The sequence below is a fragment of the Lissotriton vulgaris genome, chromosome 2_1, assembly GCF_964263255.1.
Source record: "Lissotriton vulgaris chromosome 2_1, aLisVul1.2, whole genome shotgun sequence".
NCBI classification, from domain to species: domain Eukaryota; kingdom Metazoa; phylum Chordata; class Amphibia; order Caudata; family Salamandridae; genus Lissotriton; species Lissotriton vulgaris.
The window spans coordinates 843,174,692-843,201,837 of NC_141687.1; the positions used below are offsets into that span (position 1 = coordinate 843,174,692).

Sequence of the window (27,146 nt, forward strand, 5' to 3'; positions counted from 1 at the left end):
GAGTGTGGCTTATCCTTCTTTCCTTGAAAGATTTTGCTGTCATATGAAGCGGCGGGGTCCAGCTGCAAAGCACGCACCGCCAACCAAAGAGCTCCCACTACTGCCCGCCATTGGACCCAAACCTTTTTTCGCGCAAGCACCCAGGACAGGGGAAGCCGCCAGGGACCGGACCTTGGTATTGGCCCTCTACACCTCGAGAATAGGTAGTATGTGGCGCAGGTGTTTGCAGCCAAGAACATTGTTCTCCATGCGTCGCCCCCCTACAGGGCAGAAATGAGGAAGGAGGGGCAGACTACCAAGACCAGCGTGCCTCGCTCTTCGAGCCGACCGTGGCGCCCACCAGGGGGCAAAAACACCATCAAGTTACCAGCAACGCCCACCGTGGGGTTAAAAAAAAAAAAACACACTGCCGAGCCGCTGGTAATGCACACCTCTCCACGCTGACGACGCGACTAGCCTCCTTTGAAAAAGGTCTGTGGGACAGACCGAAATGCATCAGGAGTGGACGTATATGGCTAGAATCCTGCAAATGAAATAAAAGACTTTCATATTCACCACGAGGAGTGCGGCTTATCCTTCTTTCCTTGAAAGATTTTGCTGTCATATATATATATATATATATAAAACCTACTGGTGGTCGGCAGTAGGTAGTTATAATTAGAACCTAGTTTCCATAGGGAAAGCATTTTTTGATTTGCTAATAACTTTGGCGTCGTTTGACGAATCTTCGTGAAATTCGCCAAAAAAATGGCGATCCAGGTCAGCTCCTACCCTGAAAGTTTGGGGGTGATTCGTCAAGCGGGGGCTGAGAAAAAACAGGGGTCCCAAAAAGTGTTTTCTCCATGTTAATTTCCATAGCAACTTTAGCCAAGGCTACAGCCCAAACTGCTGAACGGAATTACACCAAATTTGGCAAATGGGTAGTGCTTGGTTCTGAAAGCTACCTTTCTTTTAAATGGTGTCAGTCCGTTCAGTAGTTGCTGAGAAATTAAAAAAATAAGAGTCAAAAAATCAATTTCACATAGGATTGTTTAGGCAAGGCTACAGCCCGAACAGCTGAACAGAATTACACCAAACTTGGCAAAAAGGTGGTTCTTGTTTCAGAAAGATAGTTTTTTTTAAATGGTGTAAATCCGTTCAGTAGTTGCTGAGAAAATCAAAAAATAAAATATCGATATCTATGTCTGCTGTGGGTTTGCGACCCCTGCTGACCACGAGCCTCATTCTAACTGGCTGCCAACACTCCAAACCAGGAAGTGTTGGCAGCCATCTTGTGACTTGGTAGAACCGAGTCCCAAGGAAACAGTAGAAAAACTATTAAAAAAGAAGAAAAGAGGACAGGGTAGAAACACCCTACCCCCTAGGCCTGCTCATGGGGCCCCAGGGCCCAAAAAAGCATTTTTTTTAAAAACTTCGGCAAAATTTGCGCTTGGGTCACGAATCCCGCTGAAATTGTTAAATTCTTCATTTGATTGAAGCCCCCGCGTGGGCCAGGTCCCGGGGGCAATGTCAAAAAATATTAGCGGGGGCCCCCGCAGACCCGGGGACCGCCACCTCCCCGTGGCTTATTATAATGTATGCGGCATCACTACAGCTCCCCGCAGTCCCACGGACCGCCACCTCCCTGGGCTTTGATACTAAACCGTGGGGGCACACGGCCCCCCGCAGCCCCGGGGAATGCCATCTCCCCGGGACTCTTTTGTTTTAATTTTAAAAGGTGTGCGGGTGGGCTCGAGCTCCCCCACATGCCCCAGGGACCACCACCTCCCCAGGGATTTTAAATGTTGGGAGGGAGACCACGCGGCCCCCCTCCTGGAGCCCTTGATGGCCCTGGGGACCGCCACCCCCCAGGGCTAGCTCCTGCAGTGTCCCGGGGTGTCCACCCCCAGGACACAGCTGTTTGCTATGGCAGGGCGGGAGCCGTGCTGCTCCCAACCTGTCATAGCAAACTCTGCTTTTGATTTTGGAAGCGAGAGCAGGTTTCCTGCTCTCGCTTCCAAAATCCAAAGCAGATTGCTTTTCCACACGGGGAGCTGCATGTTAACAGCTCCCCAAGTGGAAAAGCAATGCCGGCTCCCACAGGAGTGGTACAAAAGGGGGTGGTGATGGACGGAGCATCTGAATCAATCAAACACTCACACCCAGTCAAAAGATCTGGGTTTAATCCATCACCGTTCTTTAGCCCACTCTGCCACCCCAGTTCAGACATGGCCATATGCAAATCAGTCTGACCCTGTGCCTCATGGGAACAGTCCAGCCTGAACTGCCAAGCCATGTCTTCCCTGGACCGGAAACAAGCTTCAGAGGACAGGTTTCTGGCATTCCAGCCGTCTTCAGCCCAGCTTGCTTGAAACCAGTGGCAAAGTGAGCAAGGGACTCACGTCTGAGCATACCCTGCCACACTTATGGCGGCCAAAAGCGGTACAAAAGGGGGTGGTGATGGACAGAGCATCTGAATCAATCAAACACTCACACCCAGTCAAAAGATCTGGGTTTAATCCATCACCGTTCTTTAGCCCACTCTGCCAACCCAGTTCAGGCATGCCATATGCAAATCAGTCTGACCCTGTGCCTCATGGGAACAGTCCAGCCCGAACTGCCAAGCCATGTCTTCCCTGGACCGGAAACAAGCTTACGAGGACCGGTTTCTGGCATTCCAGCCATCTTCAGCCCGGCTTGCTTGAAACCAGTGGCAAAGTGAGCAAGGGACTCGTCTGAGCATACCCTGCCACACTTACGGTCCAGGGAAGACATGGCTTGGCAGTTCGGGCTGGACTGTTCCCGTGAGGCACAGGGTGATACTGATTTGCATATAGCCATGTCTGAACTGGGGTGGCAGAGTGGGCTAAAGAACGGTGATGGATTAAACCCAGATATTTTGACTGGGTGTGAGTGTTTGATTGATTCAGATGCTCCGTCCATCACCACCCCCTTTTGTACGGCTCCCACAGGAGGCGGGGAGCACGCAAGGACCGTGGGGGCATTGGGGCTACCCCCACGGCCCCCAACTGAGTAGCCAGGCCCCGGGGTTGATGTCCCCGGGGCCAGAAGGGGCCCAGGGTAGGGGGCCACGCAGCCCCCTACCAAAAAATACACACAAAAAGAAAAAGAGAACCAGCTAATCACCGGAGGGCCCGCCCCCTCCCTGCACCAGTGTGCAAACGCGCCCTGTGGCGCGTTTTAAGGTGGGAAATTAGTTCCCCTTGAATTCTGAGAGTCCCTGGGGGCTATGTAGCCCACCAGGTACCTCCAGTAAGCACCACAGGGCTGGGTTGCACAGAGGTGGTCCGAGGCCACGCTCTTTTTACACCTCTTTGCAACGCAGCTCTGTGGCACTTACTGGCGGTACCTTGTGGGCTAGTTGGACCCCAGGGACCCTCAGGATTCAAGGGGACTTAATCTCCAACTTAAAATGGGCCACAGGCACGGACTCTGTGCATAGATGTGTGAGTGGTTGATTCACTGGGTGTATGGGTTCAAGAGTGCATGTGGAAACAGCTGTAAGGGTGGGTGAGTGTATGTATGGGTGTGTTGGTGAGTGAATGGATATCTTAGTGGTACATGTCCAAGTAACTACATATGTAAAAGGCAGTGTATTTGAAAGTTGGAGTATATAAATGACTATAAGTGAGAGTCAGTGATTGTGAGAGTGGCTGTATGGATGAGTGTGTACTTGAATCAGTGATTATATAAGAGAGTAAGTATGCGTTAGTATCTGTATGAATAAGTGAAGTGGTGTGTGTATAACTGTATAGGTGAGTAAATGGAACTGTGATTGATTCTTTGCATTACTGACTAGGTGTGTGAGTAACTCCATGGATGAGTGGCGGCGCGTGAGTGTTTGTATAGGTGTATGAGTGCATATGATAGCGTTGTAATAATGAGTGACTGCATGTATGAGTGATTGTATGAGTGAATGAGTGGATGTGAGTGTAGACCTAGGAATTAGTGAGTGCGTATGTAGTAACAAGTATTGGTGTGTCGATGGTTTCGAAAATAGTAGTCTGTATTTTATAGTGGGTGTATCAAAGGTTATATTAGGGTGTGAGGGGGTGCATTAGATTTTCACGTGAATCATGTCATTTGAGATGTCATCAGTGTTGTCACTGATCATGTCATGAATGATGTAATATGTGATGTCATCAGCAGCGCATTGCGGGGGCACAAGTTATAGTTAGCTGAATTAACTATAACGGCGGAATAACTCTGGTTTTCTAGGAGTGAAATGTCCAACTAACTATAGCGTCAATGAAACCGGTGTTTTTTTCAGTGAATTTCTAAGGTTTTAAATGCTAATTTCTAACTATAACGTGCCTGAAACCTATAGTTTTTTCAGTGAATATATATTTATATACAGCAAGGCATCAAGCCGGGGTGTATTATAGCCCCAGACATTTTTAATCATCTACTCATGTGTGATCTGGCACCTGCAATGAACTCGATCATCAGGGATGCATCAAACTTTGCAAATCACCCTATCACTTCCTTGCTCTACTCCTACGATGTTGTCCGCTTAAGCCACACAGCAAAAGGTCTGCAAAGGCTGATTGACTCTTTACAGCAACACAAAAGTACCAATGGAATGACGGTGAATTACAATCAGACGAACATCGTAATTTTCATAAGTAAAAAGAAAAAAAGCTGCATTTGGCACCTTAGCAGTCACCGCCTGACTGTAGCCTCAAATTACAAATATCTGGGATGCTGGCTGGACAATAAGTCAGAATACCTAACAAATTTAAACTCACTACAACCTAAAGTCGCATCACTAATATTCGCCTTCCACACCATCTTCAAACGAAGAAAACAGACCACCTTGGAACCCCTAATGAACATAGTAAAAGCCAGACTTATTCCACACTACATTATGGCTTGGAACCTTTCCCGTACTTTCCTAAACACGGCCCAGAGTTCTGTTTTTAGATCATTGTTTAAACTCCCTCATACACCTCTTAGCCCAGATCAGATTGAAATTCATGCTGTGTAATCAGTCTTTAGCACAAAAAAACAGCCTCCTCAAATACCTGCACGCAGCATGCGAGGCAAAAGTAGGAACTTTGGAGAATCTAATCTGACTGGAAATTTCATTGGAAAACAAATTAGCCCCCCAAAACCCCTGGAAGCTTGCCCTCTCTCACACCTTGGAGCTACAAAATGCAGCAACCTACTGGAACCAAAATCACTCTCACCAGCGTTTTAAACTAAATATAAATGAAGCGCTCCATAAGGAATCCTTTGAACAGAACAGTCAGCCTCTTAAGAGAAGAAAACATTCAAACCTTAGGGAGCTACGATGAAAGAGGTATACAAAAATACATCATTGACACATTCTCTGTGTATTATAAAAAAAAAAGCTCTACTCTATTCCAATGGGCAACTTCTCTTTCCTCATGGTCAATCCGCCATCCCTGCAATAAGTGCTGCCTCTGTGAACAGAACCAAGAGACTTTATCCCATCTGCTCTGTATCTGCCCCCACTGAACGATGACCACAGAAGATTCCTTCCTCGTCAATTGGTTAAACAAGGGATTCAAACAATACAGGCAGCTGTGACGGTTTTCTGAATGATTTACACCCTCAAGCTACTGTTGGAGTAATAACATTTTTGAAGAAAGTGGATAAAATGTTACGAAATTCAGATCCACCTCCAACTTCTTAAGGACGGTAGGGCGATGCACCAGGGTGCACGATTCCTGCTTTTGTTAGTAAACAATATCAAGAGTAGGCTCCTAGGTGAGCTCAGTCAGCAGGCCAGGCTCACATACTGCACCTGCCCATCACTTCCAGTTGACCCAAGTGCTGGAGCTTACCTATCCTACCTCTTTAATGCCTCCCCTTAGCCTGGCGGCCGATAAGAGACACATCAGTTTTACTATGCACTGCTGCTACATCAATCACACTTCTTTTTTAGACCTTAGAACAAGTCAGTTTCTTTGACTCCAGCACTTTAACCCCTTCCCTGCTGGTGACGGAACCACTCCGTCATCAGCCGCGGTCACGCTGTGCTGATGACGGAGCGGTTCCGTCACGGCCCGCTCGTCACGCCTGCGCGGCGCGGATTCCGCACCTGCTCTGAGCGTTCAATTGAGCGGGCGGGGCCGTGACGGAACCGCTCCGTCATGAGCACAGCGCAACCGCAGCTGGTGACGGAGCGGTTCCGTCACCAGCATGGGCGCGCCGCGCGCGCCTTGCCCCCTTAGCACTGCGGCAGAATAGCCGCCGCAGTGAAGGGGTTAAGCCCAACCCCGGTTTTCTTACCATCACAGTGTTATTGGTGTGTTATGTTTAAGATGTGTTTTCAGTAACAGGCTGCAGACTAAGATCACGTTCACCCTCGTTATTAACAAATGCTGCCTCAGTCACTTACAGCATGGGACACTTTACAAACTGGTCTGCCTCTGCCACCTGGACAAAAATAATTACAACCCCCCATGCACCACGAGGTGTGACAAGGTTGCAGACACTTGCGTATGGGCCAAGCACATAGGACTCAACCTGGCTGGTTTTGCAGACTGCTGCACTCGTACTGTCATAATCAGCTGTAAACTCTTAGACACCCGTTTTGTATTGTCAAGTTACATGCTAAAGTGCCAATAGGTTTTATCCTGATCACAGCTTACATCCTTTTATGAACTGTCAGTGTTGGTCATGCAGCCTTTTTGTCTCTTTTTTGTATGCTATCAAAACAACCGGGTATTCTTTTATATATTTGTCTATATTTACCTTGTCATTCCCCACTTCTGGCATGAAATAATTTTATGAATTGTGTTACCCATGGAGGTTTTATGCTTTTTATTTATTGTATTACTTTTAAATACTGTTGCACTACACTGTTCTTACTTTGATGGACTTGATCGCCAAAATAAAGTATTATAAGACTTGAAATTGAACTTGAAACTGTTTAGTAGATACGTTTTAATACTCCATAGTGTATTTCTCATGAGAGTTTCACTGTCTGCAAACAATGGGGTACAGGGTAAACTCTCTCCATAGAGTGAATACTGTTTATAGAACCTATTTCTCTACTCTTACCAACTTCATTTGGAACAGACGTTCAGTATTTTTAGAAACTTGGCTTTCTCTGAACAGTTGTATGCTGACTGGACACCATACTCAATGAGTGTTTTCCATATATCTGGGGTTGACTGCTGTGAAGTATGCTACCTGCAAAGTGTGTGGTATAGGGCCAATGTTGCACATAATGATTGCTTTCTAAAATTAAGGGAGTTGTGTCTGTGATGGCACTAATGATGCCTGATATTCTCCAGAGCTATTTTGAACTTACTGTCAGGCCTCCAATACCGTAGTGGTTTATAGAGTAATATGTGGGGAAATGAAGCTTGGAAGATGTCATCAGTGAGGTCCTCAATGATGTTTTCTGAGATGGCATCAGTGATGTCATAAATAATGTAATTGAAATGTCATGAGTGATTTTTAAGGTCATTAGTATTGCATGGCGGGGACAAGTTATAATTAGTGCTGGTAAATAAAACTAGTGAATTTCTGAGTTTTTGTTTTATTTAAATTAATGTTGTCATTGACAAATTTACCTATTTTACTTTGCTTTACTTAATCCTTTGTTTTTTTCAGTGAGTTTCTAATGTGTTTTTAAAAAAACAAAAACATCTTTTTTTTCAGTGAATTTCTGTTTTTGTTTTACATAAAGTAATAATTAATTACCACATGGAAATGCAAAGCTCTTTGGCCGTGCAAGGCAGGGGGTTGCCTGCAGGGCCTGCAGCCAACCCCCATCCATAAAGCCAACCCCACGCTGTGCATGGCCTTTGCAGTGAAGGGTTGGCCATAGGGCTTGGCCTTGGGCAACCCATCTCCCAGGGCCTTTAGTTGTTTAATTAAAGAGGATTGGGCCATGCCACCCCCTCCCCGAGCCTTGTTAGACCCTGAGGACCTCATTCCCTAGTGCCATTTCTAAAAATAAAGATGAGGGAGGCCCCCCTCCCTGAGCCTCTTTAGGCTCTGGGATTCCATACCCCAGCGGCATGTATTTTTTTAAGGGGAGGGTAGCTGCATGGTCCCCATCCCAGAGCCGTTTTCGGCCCCGGACCCCAGCCCCCAGGGCCACTTATTTAAACAAAAGCGTGAGGGAGCTGTGTGCTCCCCTCCCCAAGCTTTGTTAGGCCATGGGGACCCCATCCAGAGGTCCACTCTCTTAAATAAAAGGAGATGGCGGTGCACGTGGGGCCCCTCCCCGGGCCAATTTCAGCTCCACAGATCCCAAACTCCGGGGCCTGGTGTAATTTTCATGGGGAGGGGGACAGGCGCCCCCCGTCCCGGGCTGACTTCTGTACCTGGGACCCCATCCTCCTGGGGCCCGTTGTCATCACTGGGGGAAGGGGGCACACTGCCTCCCTCCCTGGCTTATTACGTCCCCAGAGACCCCATCCCCGGGTGCCCAGCAACATTTTGCAGGGGGAAGTGGGCACACTGATCCCCTTGCCGGGCTGATCTCGACCTCGGGGACCCCATCACCAGGGGTCCTCAAATGTAAAGGTGGAAGCCCTGATGCCCATCCAGGGCACCCACCATAGTATGCTACGAGCCACAAGAAGAGCCTCAAGGCCCCTTGCAGCCTCAGCCAGTTTCCCACATACAGCGGGAGCCAGCATTGCTCCCGCCCACAGGGAGCAGAACTTAATGCGTCTCCCTGGCGGCGGGAGCAATATTTTGACCTATTTCCCTGCTCGCATTTCTGGGGGCAGGAAGAAAGATCAGACGTCCGCTCCCAGAGGGCGGGAGCATTTTTTAAGGTTCTGCCCACTGGGAGCAGACTTAGCATTTGCTCCTGCTTGGTGAGAGTTTAAAAATCCTCCCCCCATGCAAGGTCAAACACAGGTTTCCCTGCCTACGCAGCTGTGGGCAGGGAAACCGCCATGTCCTGGAGTGGGCTCCCTGGTGGCATGTGTCCCCCTTCCTGAAAGTTATTGCCCGGGCCTTTATACTCTCCCTTCCCCATTTTGAAAATTTTTGGTACTGGGGTGAGCTCCTCAGGACCTTTAGAGGCTCGGGGAGGGGAGCCGCGTGGCCCCCTCCCTTTCTGCAATAATATTGACCCTGTGGAGTAGGCTCCCCAGGGCTTCTAATGGCTTGGTGAGGGGGCCGTATGACCCTCTTCCCCTTACATAACATGTTCAACCCTAGGGATGGGCTCCCCAGAGCCTCTGATAGCTCAGGGAGAGGAGCCATGGGTCCTGCTTCTCATAAACATTGTTTTCGGCCATTGAGGTAGCCACAAAGCCCCTCTCCTCTTTATGAACACAGTTCCAGAGGTGGGCTCTCCTGGGCTTATAGGACATAAATATGGACCAGCCACCTTTTTTTGAATCCAATGAGAGTCTCGCCTGATCGCAGCATTTTTTGCCTTTTTTTTCTTTTTAGGCTCAGGGGAGTTCTTCTGGGTCCCCTATGGGGTCTAGGGAGTAAGGGTAACCTTACCTTGCCCTCATATATCTTTATTTTTGTATAGCTTCAGAACAGGCGACTCAGTCCCCGGGTCCTGTATGGCTGCCAGCAAAATTGTTCTCACGTTTCTTGCAGCCAATCAGAGCGCTCGCTCTCATAGGAGTAGGACTCCCGCGGGAGTGAAATGGTCCAAGGAAAATAAAGCTTCCCAGACCAATCAGAATGTTCTATTTTAAGACTGGTGCTCCCGATAGAGTCTCTCACGACTCTAATGGACCCAACTGCTAAATTATGCAAATAGTTTTACTCTACATTTTTCAAAAACTACTGAACGGATTTAAACCAGATCACAAAAATCTGGGGGCAAGGTCTAGCTTCCTGCCGAATTCGGTGTTGTTCGGTTCTACAGTTTTTGCTGTGGCAAGGTCTAAAGAAGTCTCTGGAAAATGCATGGGGATTTTAATTTGTGGGACCCTGCATTTTTGGGATTTTAATTTGTGGGACACTGCATTTTTATCGGCCCCTGCTTGATGGATCACCTCATAACTTACCAGGAAGGAGCTGAGGTGGGTGAACTTTTTTCTGAGAAGTTTTGTGAAGATTCAGTAGCCGGGGCCAAAGTTATTAGCAAACCCAAAAAACGCTAAGCAGAGAAAATGGCGATGCAGTTTTGAAAAAACTCAATAATTAAATATTTTATCATTGTTAATGCCTAGGAGTTAAGTGACAATAATGTAGTGTATCTTTGGGAATATGCTGTTTGGAGTAAAGCACGTGTGATACCGGCTGGTCGCTAATTGATCATTTCCCTCTAGACCACTTGGGCTGACTGTTGTTAAATTGACAATATACACTTTTCAGAGTCTTTGTAAAATTGAGATTTTGTTAGTTAAGTAACAAAAGATCTGTACATTGAAAGTAATAATTCGTTGGTGTGTTTACATATACATAAATAACAATAACTTCTGGCACATAATAATAGGTTTTACTATAAAGTTTTTTAATTAGTTACATAATGAATTAAAACCTTTCTTTGTACATTAATCCCCAAAAATTAGAACCAAAGGACTAATTAATGTAACTGTTGTTTGGTAAATAGATTGAAACTGAGCACAAAGCAGACATTGGGAATTAACATCAGTTTCAGAAATATTTCTCTGAAATCAGTGATCTAGGGAGACACAGACAGACTCTTCAGCAATTTAGTCCAGACCTGGACCCTACTTGGAATTTTCCTGCACTTCTAGTCTTTTGCTTACCCATTTAACTCCCCATAGATTCTTAGATGGTTTGAGTGTGGCACACAAGTTCAAGCTGCCTTCCAATCACATCTCGCTGTATCTCTTCTTCTCTTTCCAATTGTGCTGTTGTAATGTGTTCTTGCTCCTTCTTCCCACCCTACTGGTGAGGTGTGCGTGCATATAGTGGCCACGGGTTGTACAACCCCTAGAATCAGTATGGCCATGTGGACCCTTTCATCTGGCACTTTGACAGTCTGCAAAGGCTTTGACCATTCGCTCACATTTAGCCTGTGGCTTCCTTACCTCCCAGCGTCTGTCATTGGTGAAGATCTCCTCACTGGCCAGCTCCAACTGGTTCCACTCCAGGAGCAGCTTCAGCTGGGCATTCCAGTTCTCCTTGTCCTGTTCATTGGTGCTGAATGCTGTGGAGTTGATAGGATGAAGTTGACAACAGGTCTGAATGGCAATATCCTGCCAAAAGCATACACCTAGCAATTTCTTTAAGACTAAATCTATTATTTGGTCAAACGTATGCCACAATATTGTGGGTGTAACATCAACTTGTAAATATATTGTATCCACAGTCTACCAACAGATTGTCAAGGTAAGCATACGTAGGGAAGTATAGATGTACTATTCCAAACTCCACATCTACTCACCTTGGCAACATGTGAGGAGTTGAGATCATCGACTTAATATCTTTGCAAATCATTTATTAAAATGTATAATATTGTGATAGGATACACCCAGGTCTCCATGGTCTGGGATATTATGATTCACAGGTGTACATCTCTACCCCACCATAATGATGAGGAAGGTATGCTTTGTCATGTGTTGTAATTACTGTGAGGCAAATGTACGTCGTAGTAATTACTGTGGTAAATATAACATATGCTAGTACTACCCTAGAGCAAGGGGTTGGTGTTCAATAATCAAGAGCGAGGGTTTTTTCCCTAAAGCAAAAATTTAATAATATTTTTTTCTGTTGCTTTTGGTTTGAACCCCATACCTTTTTAACACACACATTTCACCTCCCTAAACAGAGCATCACAACACACACCCTATACTAAATATATGCATTGCTAACTCTTTCGTGTGAATAAAACCCAGCAAGAAAGTTCTATTGATCAATGCCTTGCTGCTAATCTTTATGTCCTCAATTACATGCCACTTTCATAAATTCGACCCAATGTCTCAGACATCTATTCTTCTAAAACTGATAAAACAAACTGCATTCAAATTCCTATATTCCCACTATAAATTATCTTTTTAACTTCATGTAGAAGTAAGTCTGTTGTCTGAGTTTTTGTGCATTTAAACTAAAATGTGCATTAATATTAGTCACTCAGCATCTTCTCATGATTCACACAAGTATACTCAAATAGAGTTATAGTAATTGAAACCCACTTGCTCTGATGTGTTTAAGTGTGATTTTCTGGCTTAGGCTAACTGGGCCTCAGTTAAGCCTCGAGGCTAACTTGTCCAAAGATAAAGCTGTATCATGATGTTAATTCTGTGTTTATATTTTTCGGCATTAAGTGAAGCAAGATGTGGATTGTTTATTTCTGTATGACACTGTTCTTGAAAGGATCCCTAGAGGATGCCTTTAGATACAATGCTTAAGGTCTTTCCACTTGCACACTGTATTGTATTCATTCTTCTTGTTTTTGGTACTGGTTTGTTCTAACACCTTGGATGACATTAGGTCAGACAGGGTGAATCAATATTCATGTAGTGGAGTAGTGCTAAGGTGATAGGACTATGTGGTGTTTTCAAAGGTGGGAATGTGATTTGTTGGAGCAATTATCCTACTGTGCTGACTTTGCAGCTTCTATCTTTGTCTATGCAAGAACACTGTACATAAACCCTTACATTTGAGGGTGAGCCAGAGAACTTTTGGCGATTTTTCCTCAGCCCGAAGGAAGCTGTCCGATTTCTTACTCATTTTGCTACAGACGTGAGACTTGGCATTTTTCTGATTTTTGTTCATTATTCTGCATTTGATAGCCTTCAAGGCAAATGACTTCAATGCAATTGAATGAGATTACTGCTACATCTGCATTTTACTCTTTCTGTACTGTACTCTTGAATTTTTGTAATAAAAGTTTATGGGTCTTTTTCAAAATTCAATTTTCATTCCCCTTTCTGAGTCAGGTTGTTCTTTATGATTGTATTTTTGAGAAGTTGTTTTGAATCTTCTCTTTTAGGACACTTTGCCTAATAGACTTTAGGTTTAACACCATCCTCTATTAACGCAATGTTTGGGCGAGCCTCTGTAATGCAGATTTCCTAGAGCCCAGAGCCCCCACCGAGCCACTCTTCAAATTTAAGATAAAGTCAACCATGCGCTGAATGCAAGGATTGCATGTCTTATTGCACAGTCGGCTAACTCAGTGGAATTTGATGAAATGATCTTCCATGGGATATTGCTTCATATTATGAAGAATTGTTGAGCATTGCTACTTGATGCTCCCTATTCCTATCTCGGTGTGCGTGGAAGGTCACGGAGATGTTTTAAAGTCTGCACCAGTTCACAGCCCCTTATGCATGCTGCAGGGTTTAATCCAGTCTTAAAAAACCCTCAGCTTTCATATGGAGCAACTGGAGATCTGATTGTACCTTTGGTTGTCCACATGCACCAATACATTGCGTTTCAGCTGCATTCCACATTTTATCAAAAATACCTATCTGGGCCTTTGAAGTTCGGCCAATTGGAGTGGCCAAAAGGGACACAAGGAACCCTCCAGTAACCTGAGGGAGAGGTGGATGCTTTTATGGATGGAAAAAGCAACACCAATCTGGGATAGCAAACAAGCATAATGGAACACACACAATTTTCTTGTAAGCATGTTAGTAATCCCTGATTCTAAACACCTACTCTCTCAAATCCTGGAGAGGATGAGACTCACTTACTATGCTGACTTGGTGCAATATGGGATGGTATGAACACATTTTTCAGGGCTGCTAAAGTTTGGACCTTTGGCAACTCAGGCCCTGATTTAGCATTTGGTGGATGGGATACTCCATGAGAAGTGTGATAGCCCGTCCGCCACAATACAAAATGCATTATAGCCTATAGTCTTGTAATGTAGCCTTTTACCCCGCTGCTTAGGGCTATTCTGGTTGTTAAAGGCCCTGAACCAGAGCATTCATTAGGGAGTGGGCCTTTAACAACTGGTACACCCTGAGGCCGAAGGGCTATAAGGCTACCTGTGTGATTTTTAATTCTTCTTTTGAAACTTTATTAAATAACTTGATTTGCGCCGTGTTTTACCCAGAATCCAGCAATCCCCTCACACTGGGAAACATCCCACACTGACCCCTGACTCAAGAGTGGTTTTGTGGCGGCCATATTGAGGGAACAAGGAAGTCCCAGCGCTCTAGCGCTGTAGACTATAAAAGGAGGCAGCGCGATAGCTCGCGAGACTCTGTGTACATCTGAGGCGGAAAGCCGGGTGTTAGGCTACCTGTGTGATTTTTAATTCTTCTTTTGAAACTTTATTAAATAACTTGATTTGCGCCGTGTTTTACCCAGAAACATCCCACACTGACCCCTGACTCAAGAGTGGTTTTGTGGCGGCCATATTGAGGGAACAAGGAAGTCCCATCGCTCTAGCGCTGTAGACTATAAAAGGAGATGGCCACTCCTCCGCGCAGCGGACGCGAGCAGCGGCGCTGGTATCGCGCCGAAGCCAAGCCTAAGTCCTGCCCGTCTGCGCCCGTCCGCGCTGAGGTCGGGCTTAGGGCCGGAAATACTGCACTGGTAACTACTTATGCTTCTCCAACTAAAAATCTTATTGTATCCGTGAATACCCATTCTATGCATTGTCCCCAAGCTCTTGTAGTAGATAAGTGGGCAGGGCCCATAGGCTGTTAATACTGTAAACAAAACGTTGTACCCATTATAGAACAACGGATTAAAGACACTGAGAGGGCTCTTATGGGAGGCCTCATAAACGCTCGATCTATGTGTAAGAATGCTCAGCACATATATGATTTGATTACAGAAAAATTACTAGATTGTCTATTTGTAACAGAGACATGGTTTAAAGACTGGTCCAACCCGGACATTGTCCTAGCTCTACCCCCGGGCTTTTTAATACAGAGGTTGGATAGACCCCGCCAGCAAGGAGGAGGGCTGGCAATTATTCATCGGGATTCCCTTAAATGTACCACCACGGAATTACCAGGCATAAAAGGTTCAAAATGTCTTAGTTTTAATCTTCAAGTCCATGATTCGTTCACTTTCTCCGGAATGTTAATATACCGACCCCCCCGGACAAGCAACTCAGTTTCTGGAAAGTATAGGGCAGGTACTAGCTAGTCTAATCCTGGGATTTGCAAACTTCACCTTTCTAGGAGACATAAACATTCACTTGGATAACACTAATGACCCCAATGCACTGTGCTTTAAAGAAACCTTACGCATTTTAGGATTGACAATTCAAACAGTAGAGCCAACCCATACAGCTGGGCATACCTTAGACTGTATCTGTTCTAATATAAACACAATCAAAGTGGATTCACCGCTAACCCAAACATGGTCAGACCATAAGTTTATTGGCTTTAACCTTAAAATTGATAACAAAAAGGAAACTAAACTAACATCAGGCAATATAAAATCATTTCCATGCTGGAGAAAAATAATAGAACATCCAGATCTGGATAGCTGGGCGGTAGCAGAAAAACCAACTATGTCAGGGAATGTGATCACTGACAATGAACACTATGAGGGTTGGATGAGAACCATTGGGGAAAGGATGAAAACATGTGGAACAAAATCTAAAACTACCCAAAGAAAGAAATCTGCTCCATGGTATACAAGTTCTCTAAAAGGAACACTGGGAGAAGTGAGAGTATTACAGCGAAAATGGCGCCGCCACTATAAGAGCGACGACCGGGAAAGATATAAAAAGGCTAGGAGGAATTACCATATCTCAATCAAACTTGCCAAAACTAGCTACTATACAAATTTGATTGAGTCCTCGAATAATAAGCAAAAAGAGATATTCCAAATTGTCAACAGTTTCAGGAAACCTAAAATACTATCCCAGGAAATCCCCCCATCCCAGTCTCTCTTTGATGAAATTGCAGTATATTTTGAACAGAAAATCACCAATTTCACAAAAGACTTCCCACAGGTCAATCAAGAAGAGCTAGACGAAGATTTCAATGCTGTAAAGGAAAGATTGGGTACCACAACTTGGGAAAGCTTTGCCATAATTAGCTCAACTGAATCTTCCCAAGCTATCTCCAGACTAAATTCAGGCTCCCCTTTTGACCCTTGTCCCCAGTTGCTACTAAAGGCCATAAAAGATGAAGTTAATCCAATGATTAACTCCATACTCAATTCTTCATATCCCAACATCCTGGAAGGTCGCAGCTGTTAGACCTCTCCATAAAAAAGCCATCCCAGACCCCACAGTACTATCAAATTTACGGCCCATTTCACTTCTTCCAGCGGTATGCAAACTCCCAGAGACCTGTATTAATAAAGAGCTTACAGCATATCTTGAGGGTAATAATCTTCTCCATCCAAATCAGGCTGGCTTTAGGTCCCATCATTCAACAGAATCTGCCCTCTTATTCTCCACCGAAACAATTAGAGCGGCTTTGGATCAGGGCAAAAGAGCAGTCCTGATCCTGCTAGATTTATCTGAAGCCTTCGACACAGTGTCCCACAATATTCTGATACATCGCCTAAGGAGTGTGGGCATAGTGGGCACCGTGTTGAAATGGTTTAACAACTTTTTGAGACAAAGAAAGCAGATTACCATGCTAGGGCAGTACTGTTCGGAAGAAAGGGAAGTCCAGTCCGGGGTACCTCAGGGCTCTAGTTTGAGCCCTATTTTATTTAATCTTTATATGGGGCCACTGATGGAGCTTATTTCTTCCTTTGCTATCAGCTCAATAGCATATGCCGACGACACCCAACTAGTCCTAATCTTGGATGAGGACGCGGCAATTGCTGAATGTGCTCTTAGAGACTGTCTGAAGGCCACTTTCGAGTGGATGAACAAGAATCATCTGAGATGTAACACCGCGAGGACAGAAATTTTTCCCTTTGGTAAAAATAATCTGCTCTCCCCCGAAACCTGTTGGCCGATAGAAGCGGAGGCGCCGCCTAGCACTATCACGGCGGCTCGAAATCTAGGAATCAAATTTGACGAGACACTATCCTTCAAACAACAGGCTAGTGAAGTAGCAGGTTCGTGCTTCAATGTAATAAAGGGTCTCAAAAAATTATTTACCTTTCTTCCCTTATCAGCCAGACGAACGGTAGCAGTGGCATTAATTATATCCAGGTTGGATTATTGTAACAGTTTATATGCGGGGGCAAACAAAGCAGCCCTACATAAACTACAAATGGTCCAACATGCTGCGGCAAGACTAGTGCTGAAAATGCCTAGAAAAACTTCAGCTTCCGCAGCACTTAATATGCTTCATTGGCTCCCCATCAAAAAGCGGATCCTGTTTAAGGTCCTAATGATTACTTTTAGGGCCTTTCATAAACGAGGCCCACAATATCTGTCAAAAAATGTCATTCGCTATTACCCCCGCCGTGAACTAAGATCGGCAAAGCCAATCTGATGGTTGTTCCAAAATTACGGTTCGTCACGAGAGGAGGAAAATCCTTAGGGGTTAGAGGAGCTAAAGCCTGGAATGAACTCCCCTACCAAATTCGTGAAATTACTTGCGAAAGTAAATTTAGGAAAGCTCTTAAAACCTGGATCTACAGCATGGCAGACACAACCTGCAATACCCTGGTCTAGAATCTGATCGCCAATGTGAGTATTACAACTCTCACTATCTGGAATACACAAGTCAAAAGCGCCAAGATGCTCTTCGGAGTGATAGTGCACTATAAAAGCTCCACATCACATCACACAAGGCAATTAGAACATTCCACCGACCAAGGAACACTGTTCCCAATGACGTGCACACGTGGGCGCGCGCGTACCTCTGTAGCATGAAGCGCGCAGTGCTGTGTGTGGAGCGCACACACACACAGAACATCAATCGATAACATTGGCACTGCTGCTTTTACAAAGCGAGCAGCGCAAAAAACAGGTATTTCTTTCATGTAGAGCACGGCTGCGGTGCCAACTGTGTGTTTTTGTTTAAAGTATTCATGTTAATTGCAGCACCGTCACGAGCTGAAATTAACATGAATACTTTAAACAAAAGCACACAAGCTGCCCATCACCCTACAGCTGCGCTCTATTATGAAAAGAAATTCAAATCTACAAACAGGGCGTGAAAAACCCACGTCGTGTTTGTAAACTTAGTGAATTTCTCTTCTTAACAGAGCTGGGCTGCGGGGTGATTGTGTGACTTTGTTAAAGTTTCAGGTTAATTACAGCTGCAGACGGGCGCTTTAATTAACCTTAAATCTTTAACAAAGCACCACAATCACCCCCCAGCCCAGCTCTGTTAAGAAAAGAAATGCAGAAACTCTACAAACACGACGTGAAAAGCACACGTCGTGTTTGTAGAGGTTTTGCATTTCTTTTTAACAGAGCTGGGCTGGGGGGTGATTGTGTGACTTTGTTAAAGTTTCAGGTTAATTACAGCTTCAGACGGGCACTGTAATTAACCTGAAATCTTTAACAAAGCACCACAATTGCCCCGCAGCCCAGCTCTGTTAAGAAAAGAAATGCAGCAACTCTACAAGCACACGTCGTGTTTGTAGACTTGCTGAATCTCTCTACTTGATAGAGCATAATTGTGGGGTGATTTACCCCTTTCTGTGCTTGCCATGGTGTGCCACCCTACTTGTATTTTACTGTTTCTGCATTGCTTCCAGATATATGATACAACAAGTAACATCATACATAGGACTTTAAGTTGGATGAAAAAACTTGGGGGTCTCGCAATGGTACCTGGCCAGTGTAATTAAGGCCCTGGCTTAAGACACATAAGCTTAAAAATCTGTACTTAGCATAGTGTACCTCCCAACTTGTATTATGCTGTTTCTGTCATTGCATCCAGATATATGATACAACAAGTAACATCATACCTACAAGTCAGGACTATTGGCTTTGTCAATGGTCGTTAGTTGCATAAAATAAATAAGCAGCAACTATGGCTTGTGTGTAATATTGAAAAGACTTCAACTTAAAGCCCCGGTGGCACCACAACAATGTTGCTGCTCCTGAGTTTCAAAAAGAGAACAGAAATCCAGAGAGAAAATTACTCTCTTTAAATGATTTCCCATCCCCTACAAGTAGGGTGAATAGAGCGGGCGACCCAAAAAATGGGACATTTCGCAAAAATAGAGGAAGGACGACAAATTTATATCAATAAAGTGGTAAATAATGACAGTCCTCATCCTCATAGAAACACAGAACAGGCACTAAGAAAATAAATCGAATGTCATTTTTAAAGCAAGCATCATGCCTGTTAATTAAACTGCTTACTTATAACAGCTGCTTACTATCCCTGCTTTAGAACACCCAAATATATAAAGAGTACAGTGGTTCAGGGGTGGCCTAGCTAAGTCCAGAAGCAAGAGCAATTACTTAAAATGGATACTAAATCAATGTGGGAGCAAGACATGTAGGGCAGTATGTATATTTTTAATAGATGTATTTTTCAAAACTTTAGACAAGATACGTTCCGGTGCTCACATTAGTGACAGGGTGTGTTTTGTGACTGAGTGAAAATAAACAAAGCATCACATAAACAACACAAAATTATATACAGTGGAAGGATTTCGTTGGGGGGGTTGTCGACCACGTTTCGATCCTGTAGTTATTTAAGATCATCATCATGACAGGGTGAGCAGTCTGAAACTAAAGAAGCAAGCTAAAATTAGCACTATGCCCTACTTAAATTCTCACTTGATAGAGTGACGTAGTGCTGCCAGTGACATGGTAAAAACAGTTGGCATGCAGACTGTTTATATTAGTTACTTAAGATGGTGGGAAACCGGGTGGTGAGGGCTGGGGCACGCACAGTTGCATCGGATGGATTGAACAATTCGATCGCCAACGGCTGAATACTGTGTGCTATGACTACACTTACTTTCTTTGTGGGTCAATTCAATGGTGGGGAGAGGCGGACTATAACATGGGCAGTGAATTTGTTGGCTTTATCCACCGGCCTGCAATTCCTGCTAGAATAAATTCTGGAAAATTCAAGGTTGGGGGTGAAGATCTGTGAATGGGCGGAAAGCAAAAGTCAGCTACATGTTGGCACTTCTATTAGGAATACTCTAATTGAGGTTAAGCGGTTATCTTCCTTACTGGCTGGTAGATTAGGTAGATTCGCAACGTGCTAATCGGTCAGGATGGAGACTCACTTAAAGGGAATCTAAAAGAAGAGAATGAATCAGTGTCCACACCAACACGAGTCAGGGAGTAGCTGAACTAATAATAACCATGCTTACTGGGGCCTTTTCAAGGAATGATGGTGTATACTTTGAATCGTCACCATCCGTTCAGAGGGTCGGCTAGTCGGTCGTCCATACTTGGGCCTAGGGACAAGCTGACATTATTACTGATTTATCTATACAGTTTTAGATATCTATTATGCGTGGTAAACTTACAATCTGCGCTATTTATCACAGTTGAGGTTTGCTGGGCCGTGGCTTAAGCTGCGAAATGCTCAGTAACCTAACAAACATTCTATTCTTATTTAGGTTGGTCCCCGTTCACTTGTGCTGGTCCGTACGTTATATTACAGGCCTGGAGTTCCAGAAGGTTCTATTTCCTTTTTGGGTGGGAGATCTAAAAAAAAAATGTACGTCGGTGTAGTAAATCGTGGTTTAGGGCATACTACCTAGCTGAGTACAATTTCCGCTGTGTTCCCAGTACTGGAATTAAGAGGAAAAGTATTAAGTTAAAACAATGAAAGGAAATCATTTCTAGGTGGTTACTGGGTCATGCATCATATACTCACTAGATGTAGGGCTTTGCAACCGGGATCTGAAAGATTAAGACGGGGATATTTGCAATCAAGGCCATTGTCTTGCTGGTAATTGTTTTAGATAAAACTTCTCAAAAAAACGCAACATAAGCCACTTTTCCCGAAATCTGCCGGGACAACTGTTGAAAAACCAGGACGGTCCAGACACATCTGGGACTCCTGGTCACCCTACCTATAAGGCTCACCAGGCATGACGTCATGCCCTAACTTCTCTACTAGTGAGAAGTGAGCAGTGTGAGCACACGCACATCGATGTTCCTGCTGTCACTGCAGTCTGGAAAAAAATGGTCTGCCTGTGCCTGTTTGGAGGCCCCCTTTAAAAAAACTGCCAGTGCTCAGCACTGGTGAGACCCGGCCCTCTTAAAGCACTGATCATACCTACAAGTCGGACTATTCACTTTGTAAGTGGTTGCTAGTTGCTTAAGATAAATACGCAGCAAGAATGGCTGGTATACATTAAATCCATCTGAATCTGAAAGCAGCAAAACTCTCCAGCCATCTTTCTAGTTGTGATTAGGCTGCCAATGACAGAGACTTGCTGGAGTGTCTGTTATGGTCATGCTGGTAGTACAGTTTTAATAACCCCTTTTGACAAAATGTGAAATTTTAACAAGAAGTAGTTTGACTGTAAATGAGATTCGCTTTTTTGTACTTGCATATATTAGGGCGAAAGGGGGTGATCTTCTGTACAAAACTCAGCTCTGAAATTCATCAGGTTAAGCAGACTGTCTTGTGATAGGAGTTTGCCATACATCTAGTGGTGTAGCTTCCATACTGTGGTTGGGACAGAAAAGTGACTAATGGGAATTCAATAGTTGGCTTGGTTCTAAATATTTTTCAAATTGTAGGGTGTTTATTCTTTCCAGGTTTAATGGGGTCAGAGGATGGAAGAACGGAGAAATGTTTGTGGTATTTCTCTATTTTTTTATGTAAGTGCTCATTATGACACGTCTGAAGAATAGACTAGATATACCTTGACCCAGTGAGACACTGATGATGGTAACAGTAGTCTTGAGCAGTGGAGGAGCAGTCTTTTTTAGGGTCTTAATTATTGTTCTAATATTGTCTTGAGAAACGGACATCTAAAAGAGTTTGTTTTTTATGCATGATTATCTGTGACCTGAGCATTCGACGGAATTAGCTGATGTACCAGTGCAGTGATGGTGCAGGTTTTCACAGATCTCTTGTCAGCGTTGTAATGTTGGTCTAAGTTTGTATTCTTTCAAGGATTTGAAAGTTGGATAGCAGTTCAGTGATCCCTATGCTTACCTATAAAAGCCTTTAGGCACACTGCTCACTCCTAGTCATCCCATTTCACTTCATCTGAAGGTTTTTTTGTTAATTGCAACTCCGGACGGGCACTATGATTAACTCGAAAACTTTAACAAAGGCACACAATCACCCTGCAGCTGCGCTTTATTAAGAAAAGAAATGCAGCAACTCCACAGACATGGTGTGTAAAGCACAGGCCTTGTTTGTAGACTTGCTGTATTTCTCTTCTTAGTAGAGCTTGGGTGTGGGGTGATTGTGTGACTTTTCAAACTTTTCTGTGCTTGGCATAGTGCACCCCCAACTTGTATTTTCCTGTTTCTGTCATTGCATCCAGATATATGATACAACAAGTAACATCACACTTACAACAAGTCGGACTATTGGCTGTGTCAGTGGTTGTTCGTTGCATGAGATAAATAAGCAGCAACTTTGGCTTTCATATAATATTGAAAAAGCTTCCACTTAAAGCCCTGGTGGCACCATGACAATGTTGCTGCCCCGGAGTTTCAAAAAGAGAAGGGAAGCAAGTGTTAGTGAAGAGAATACTCCGGACAGATGGATCAGTCATTTACACACTTGCAGCTGCCATCTGCTCAGACCTGCATCTTGGCAAGATTAAAAATCTTGGCAAGGCCTAACCAACCTTCCACCCTTCTTAGTTTGTTCAGGTGAGTACGGTTACATAGAGCAAGCGTTTAGAAATGACAAGATGGCGCAAAAGGCTCCTTATAGAACACCCCAACGTTGACATGCTGAGATGCTACTTCTGAAGCATTGCCATACCACACTCGCTGTCTTCTCTGACATATCTTTTGTCCTTTTTTCTTCCACTCCCCAGCTGCTCCCACTGTCTCCTTCTCCTCTTTTTCTTCTTCCTCATACCAGTCCCGCTCCACGTTTACCCACTTTCCCCTTCTCCCCATCCCATTCTTGTCTCCATTTCCCTCTCACTGCCTGTTATTTGCTTTCTCTCTTACCTGTTTTCCATTCTCCGTTTTCTATCCCAGTTCTCCAAAGCCTCTGGCTGCCTTTCTTTTCGTCCCCCTCTTACCAATTTCTCCATTATCCCTTCCCCTTTTCTCATCTTTGCACCCTGACTTTTTTTCTACTTTGTTCCTCTCTCCCCCTTTCTCTATCACTAAATCCTATTTCTCACTAGTCTCCTCTTATTTTCCTTCAGGCTATGTTACAATTTTGAAAACACATCCAACTATCCCTGAATATTACATGGAAGCACATTTAGAATTGGACCAGTGTGCCTCTGCAATGTCGGTGACCTGGCCAAAAAGGACATGAAAAAGCTGAAATTGGATCATAAATCCAAGCTGTTCAAATCAGAGGCCCCGGAAATTAATTTGGCCCTCGCAGCGCCCATCATGAGCTGCAATTAACACAAAAACCTTAACAAATGCACACAATCATCCCACAGCCCAACCCTATTAAGAAAAAAACGCAGCAACATAGCTGCCAAGGTTTCAAATTGCAATGTGGGATGTTTTCATAATTTTACTGTAAGTATTAGTGCCATTTAGTGCTGGCGGCGCCTGCTGTGACAATATTTGTTGGTGCCCCAATGACCACCCCAGCCACGAATACTCTCATTACCAACCTTTAACAGTGACCCTCAAGTCTCCAAAACCCCTCTCTCTTTCATATTTATTTTGTTTAATAGCGTCACTCATACCAGTGTAAGGTGTTAAGCACTTTACATTGCATACACATTACACAGACACTGAATCATAGTGTGTAAATCAATGTATAAAAAAAGTTACATCAGACAGAGGAATAAAATGTCTCTTCTTAACAGAGCTGGGCTGCTAGGGTTTTAAACAAATGCTTGTAGTGATATTTGGCGCTGCACACATGTGCAGTGTGGTTCTTGGCGCACAGATCCACGGCTGAAGCGCACAGAGACCCTACACTGCCGCACACAGAGGTAAAAAATTTGAGGGAACATTGCCAAGGACCAATCCCTCCGCAGTACTGTTTCCAAAAATATTCCTAGAGGAGATGCCTGTGCTCTTCATCGGCAAGCCTAATCTGTATTCCCAAATTCAAGAAAAACAGACTAGGAGGGATGGCCTTTGCAGTGATAGAAGCTCTACTCTGGAATCAGCTTCCTGCCTCCCTTAGGAATGCAGGGGACCTGCTGCATTTCAGAAAATCCCTGAAAACGTGGCTCTTCCCTCAGTATTTCTTGCCAGGTATGCAGCTGGAAGCAACCCCCAACCCACAATCCTGGGTTTTTAAGGCTACTAGCGCAAATATACCTTTTTTGTGGGCAAGTGCACTTTATAAATATAAATAAATATAAATAAGGGTAGAATGCTCTAAATTAAATAGGAAGAAACATGAAGACAAATATTGGAATGTTGAAACTCCCATCTTATACCAGCCATTATAAGCCTGGAGCTACTTCATTGTGTTCAGTGGAGCTATCAACATTCCAATGTTCTAATATCGCCTTAGAGCCCGCCGTAGCAGGCTCTACAGGCCATTAACGGTCCGTTCCAGCTTTTAAGGCCCAAGCCGAAAGGCGAGGAACTCTAATAAGGGAGTGGGCCTTTAATGTCCGGTAGAGCCCGCTACGGAGGGCTCTAAGGCTATTAGAACATTCCACCCTAGAGGGCAGAATGTTCTAATTTGTAAAAACAAAGGCCTCATGGAGTTGAAATCCCCTGGGAGTCCATGAGGCCTTTGCTAAAAATTGGAATGTTGATGCTCCGGGCTTCTACCGCTCATCAGTAGCCCGGAGCACTCCATTGTTTTCCATTGAGCGCTTGACATTCCAATGTTCTAATGAGGTGGACTGGATAGCCTCCACGGTTGTGACTAAGTATCCCATCCGCCAAGCTCTATTTCAAGCCCTTGGTTTTATGGACATCCTCAGTGCCCCTTCACCCTGTGAAGGAGATGTTCATTATATTACCAAACTAGTGGTGGGATCAAGAAACTTGCTTTTAGACCGGTTATGCAAATCTTACACTAGCTACCTTTCACTGACTAGAGTCTGTTTCAGTTTGTATGCCTCGCTCAAAAATCCATTCATGCCAGCCTCCCTTCACACTTGTCTAACAAACTGAACATGTCTAGTGCATTTAGATGGTTATAGAGCAGAGGCCAGCTAAGCGTGAGAGGCAAAACTTCTGGAAGATTCAACTTCTACCCATGCTTTTGCTGCTCTGGTAGTCTAAATGTTGGTTCTCCGCCAGGTGCACTCAGGACAAATTCAAATTCTCACTCTTCCAACAGATATCTTAAAACTAAACTGTGGAAGTCCTCGTTTGGGGAAATGTATGCTAATATGTTTGTGTTCTGCTATTATTTTGGATTGTGGTGGTTGTATTTTTATATATTCTATATTGTAGTCTGCATGTCCTGACTTTTTAAATAGCATAGCACCCGGTGCAAGTGTGTGTTTGCTCGTATTTTAGAAAATTAAATAAAATACAAAATCTGAATTAAAAACATTCACTGTCCTAACAATCATACCGGCCATATCTTTGTTGTGCTATGAAACTGAAAAATGTGGTAACATTTGACATACCAAACAAGTAATTCTATTCATAATAACCTATGCTTTGAATACCTCCTAAAACCTCATTTCAAATGGCCAGTAATCCCAATTCGGGTACGAACTGGCTTTGCTCGCAAATCAGCATTAGAAATGATGTGGTAATTCTTACTTAGGGGTCCTCTTTGAGAATAAACTTAATTGGGATCCCCTATTACAGAAAAAAGGGGACCTTGCTAGGGTGAATTCAGCAATCTTTAATCTTGCTTCCAAATTAGGGAAGAAACCCACAGGAGCTATACTGCAAGTGTATCAGGCCAAAAGCCTTGCCATAGCTTCATATGGCAGCGAAATATGGGGATATAATGCTGGAGAATCCCTCCAAATAGCGGGAAACGACTTTCTGGAAAGCCTATTATGTGTTCCACGGGGTACATCCAATTTAGCGGTCCAGGAGGAGTTGGGGGTCCCTTATGTAAATGACGTACTTTCTTTCCGACCACTGATTTGTGGGTTAAAATGTTGGTTGAATCCAGACTTCTTTCTGACCCATTTGATCATAGGGTCCCTTGATAACTCAGCTCGTATTCCGTGGCTGAGGTACGTTAAGAAAAGTTTTGGTAGGCTAGGGCGGGGGGACCTATTCACTAATCCTGAATGCATCCCAAAGAGGAATGTGGAGGCAATTAAAGTTTCCTTCCTGTCAGAAAGGAATATGGATTGAGAAGCTAAGGAGGTAAAGAAACCAAATATGTGGACGTACATAATGCTCAAAGTAACCACAAGGGCAGATCGATAACTTATGGGGTCGTTGTCCACGCACGAGAAATTCCTATTAACTAGGTTTCGTCTGAACCTTTTCCACCTTTTGCTTGCCAGACCCAAATGTTTTACTAATCGCAGAGTGGCAGCTCCTTGCGGCTGCAACGGACAGTCTCCGCAGGATATGTTGCATTTTATGTTTTTATGTCAATTGTATGAATTTCCTCGTAAACGCTATCTGGTCCCATTTTAAAAAGTTTGAATTTTAGGCAGGCTCGTCCTGCACTGGTGTATCTTCAACTATTGAAAGAGGACTGTTTATTTTTTATAGTGAGATTTTTAAAAGCAATTGTTAATTCTAGGAATTATATGGATTTGTAATGAGTGTTTTCCTCAGGCTTTTTGTGAATTATTTATCTATTTTTATTGCTGTTCTTGATATCATCTTAACAATGTAATGTCACTTATATTGTTTTTATGACGTGTAACTTTTATTGTTTGAACTATAAACCGAATAAAGTTTTCTATTGATTGATTGATTGATGTGGTAATGCCGCAGTTTTTCCATACAAATATGAGCTTTGTTACTCCTCAATACCAACTCACACACAGTGCAAGGTAAACATTAACACACAGTAAAAACCTTGGACTAACACTAATTTGTGATTTGTTGATTTTGCAATTTTACTGATGTACTTATAAGTCGCAAAGCCTCCTGCCTAATTAATATTAGGAAGGAGGCATTCTGAGGTCCCCCCAAGGAACCTATGTGAATGCAGGGCTGGAGGCCTACAAGGGACAGCTGACCTCAAGCCCTTTACTTTGCCTTGAATCCAAATGAACATTTCTTTTAAAAGCATCCCATGTCCTTTAACCCTTTAATTGCTGCCGTCGATCAACGGTCGTCACGAGCGCTACCTCCCCAGTGCTGCGCACGACCGTTGGCCGTCCGGCCAGCATTCGTTCTCCGAACGTTCAGCACTGGGCGCTGAACGTTCGACGCTGGG

At 44.1% G+C, this 27,146-nt stretch overlaps 1 protein-coding gene across 1 annotated transcript in view; it reads right to left on the minus strand.

Annotated features, from left to right (window-relative positions):
* The window catches only part of TRPM8 (transient receptor potential cation channel subfamily M member 8), a 336,947-nt gene that overhangs the window by 123,794 nt on the left and 186,007 nt on the right, over positions 1-27,146 (minus strand). The window contains exon 10 of the mRNA XM_086958714.1: positions 10,965-11,083. Within this exon, the coding sequence (XP_086814840.1) occupies positions 10,965-11,083 (119 nt within the window). The remainder of the gene's footprint in view (positions 1-10,964; positions 11,084-27,146) is intronic.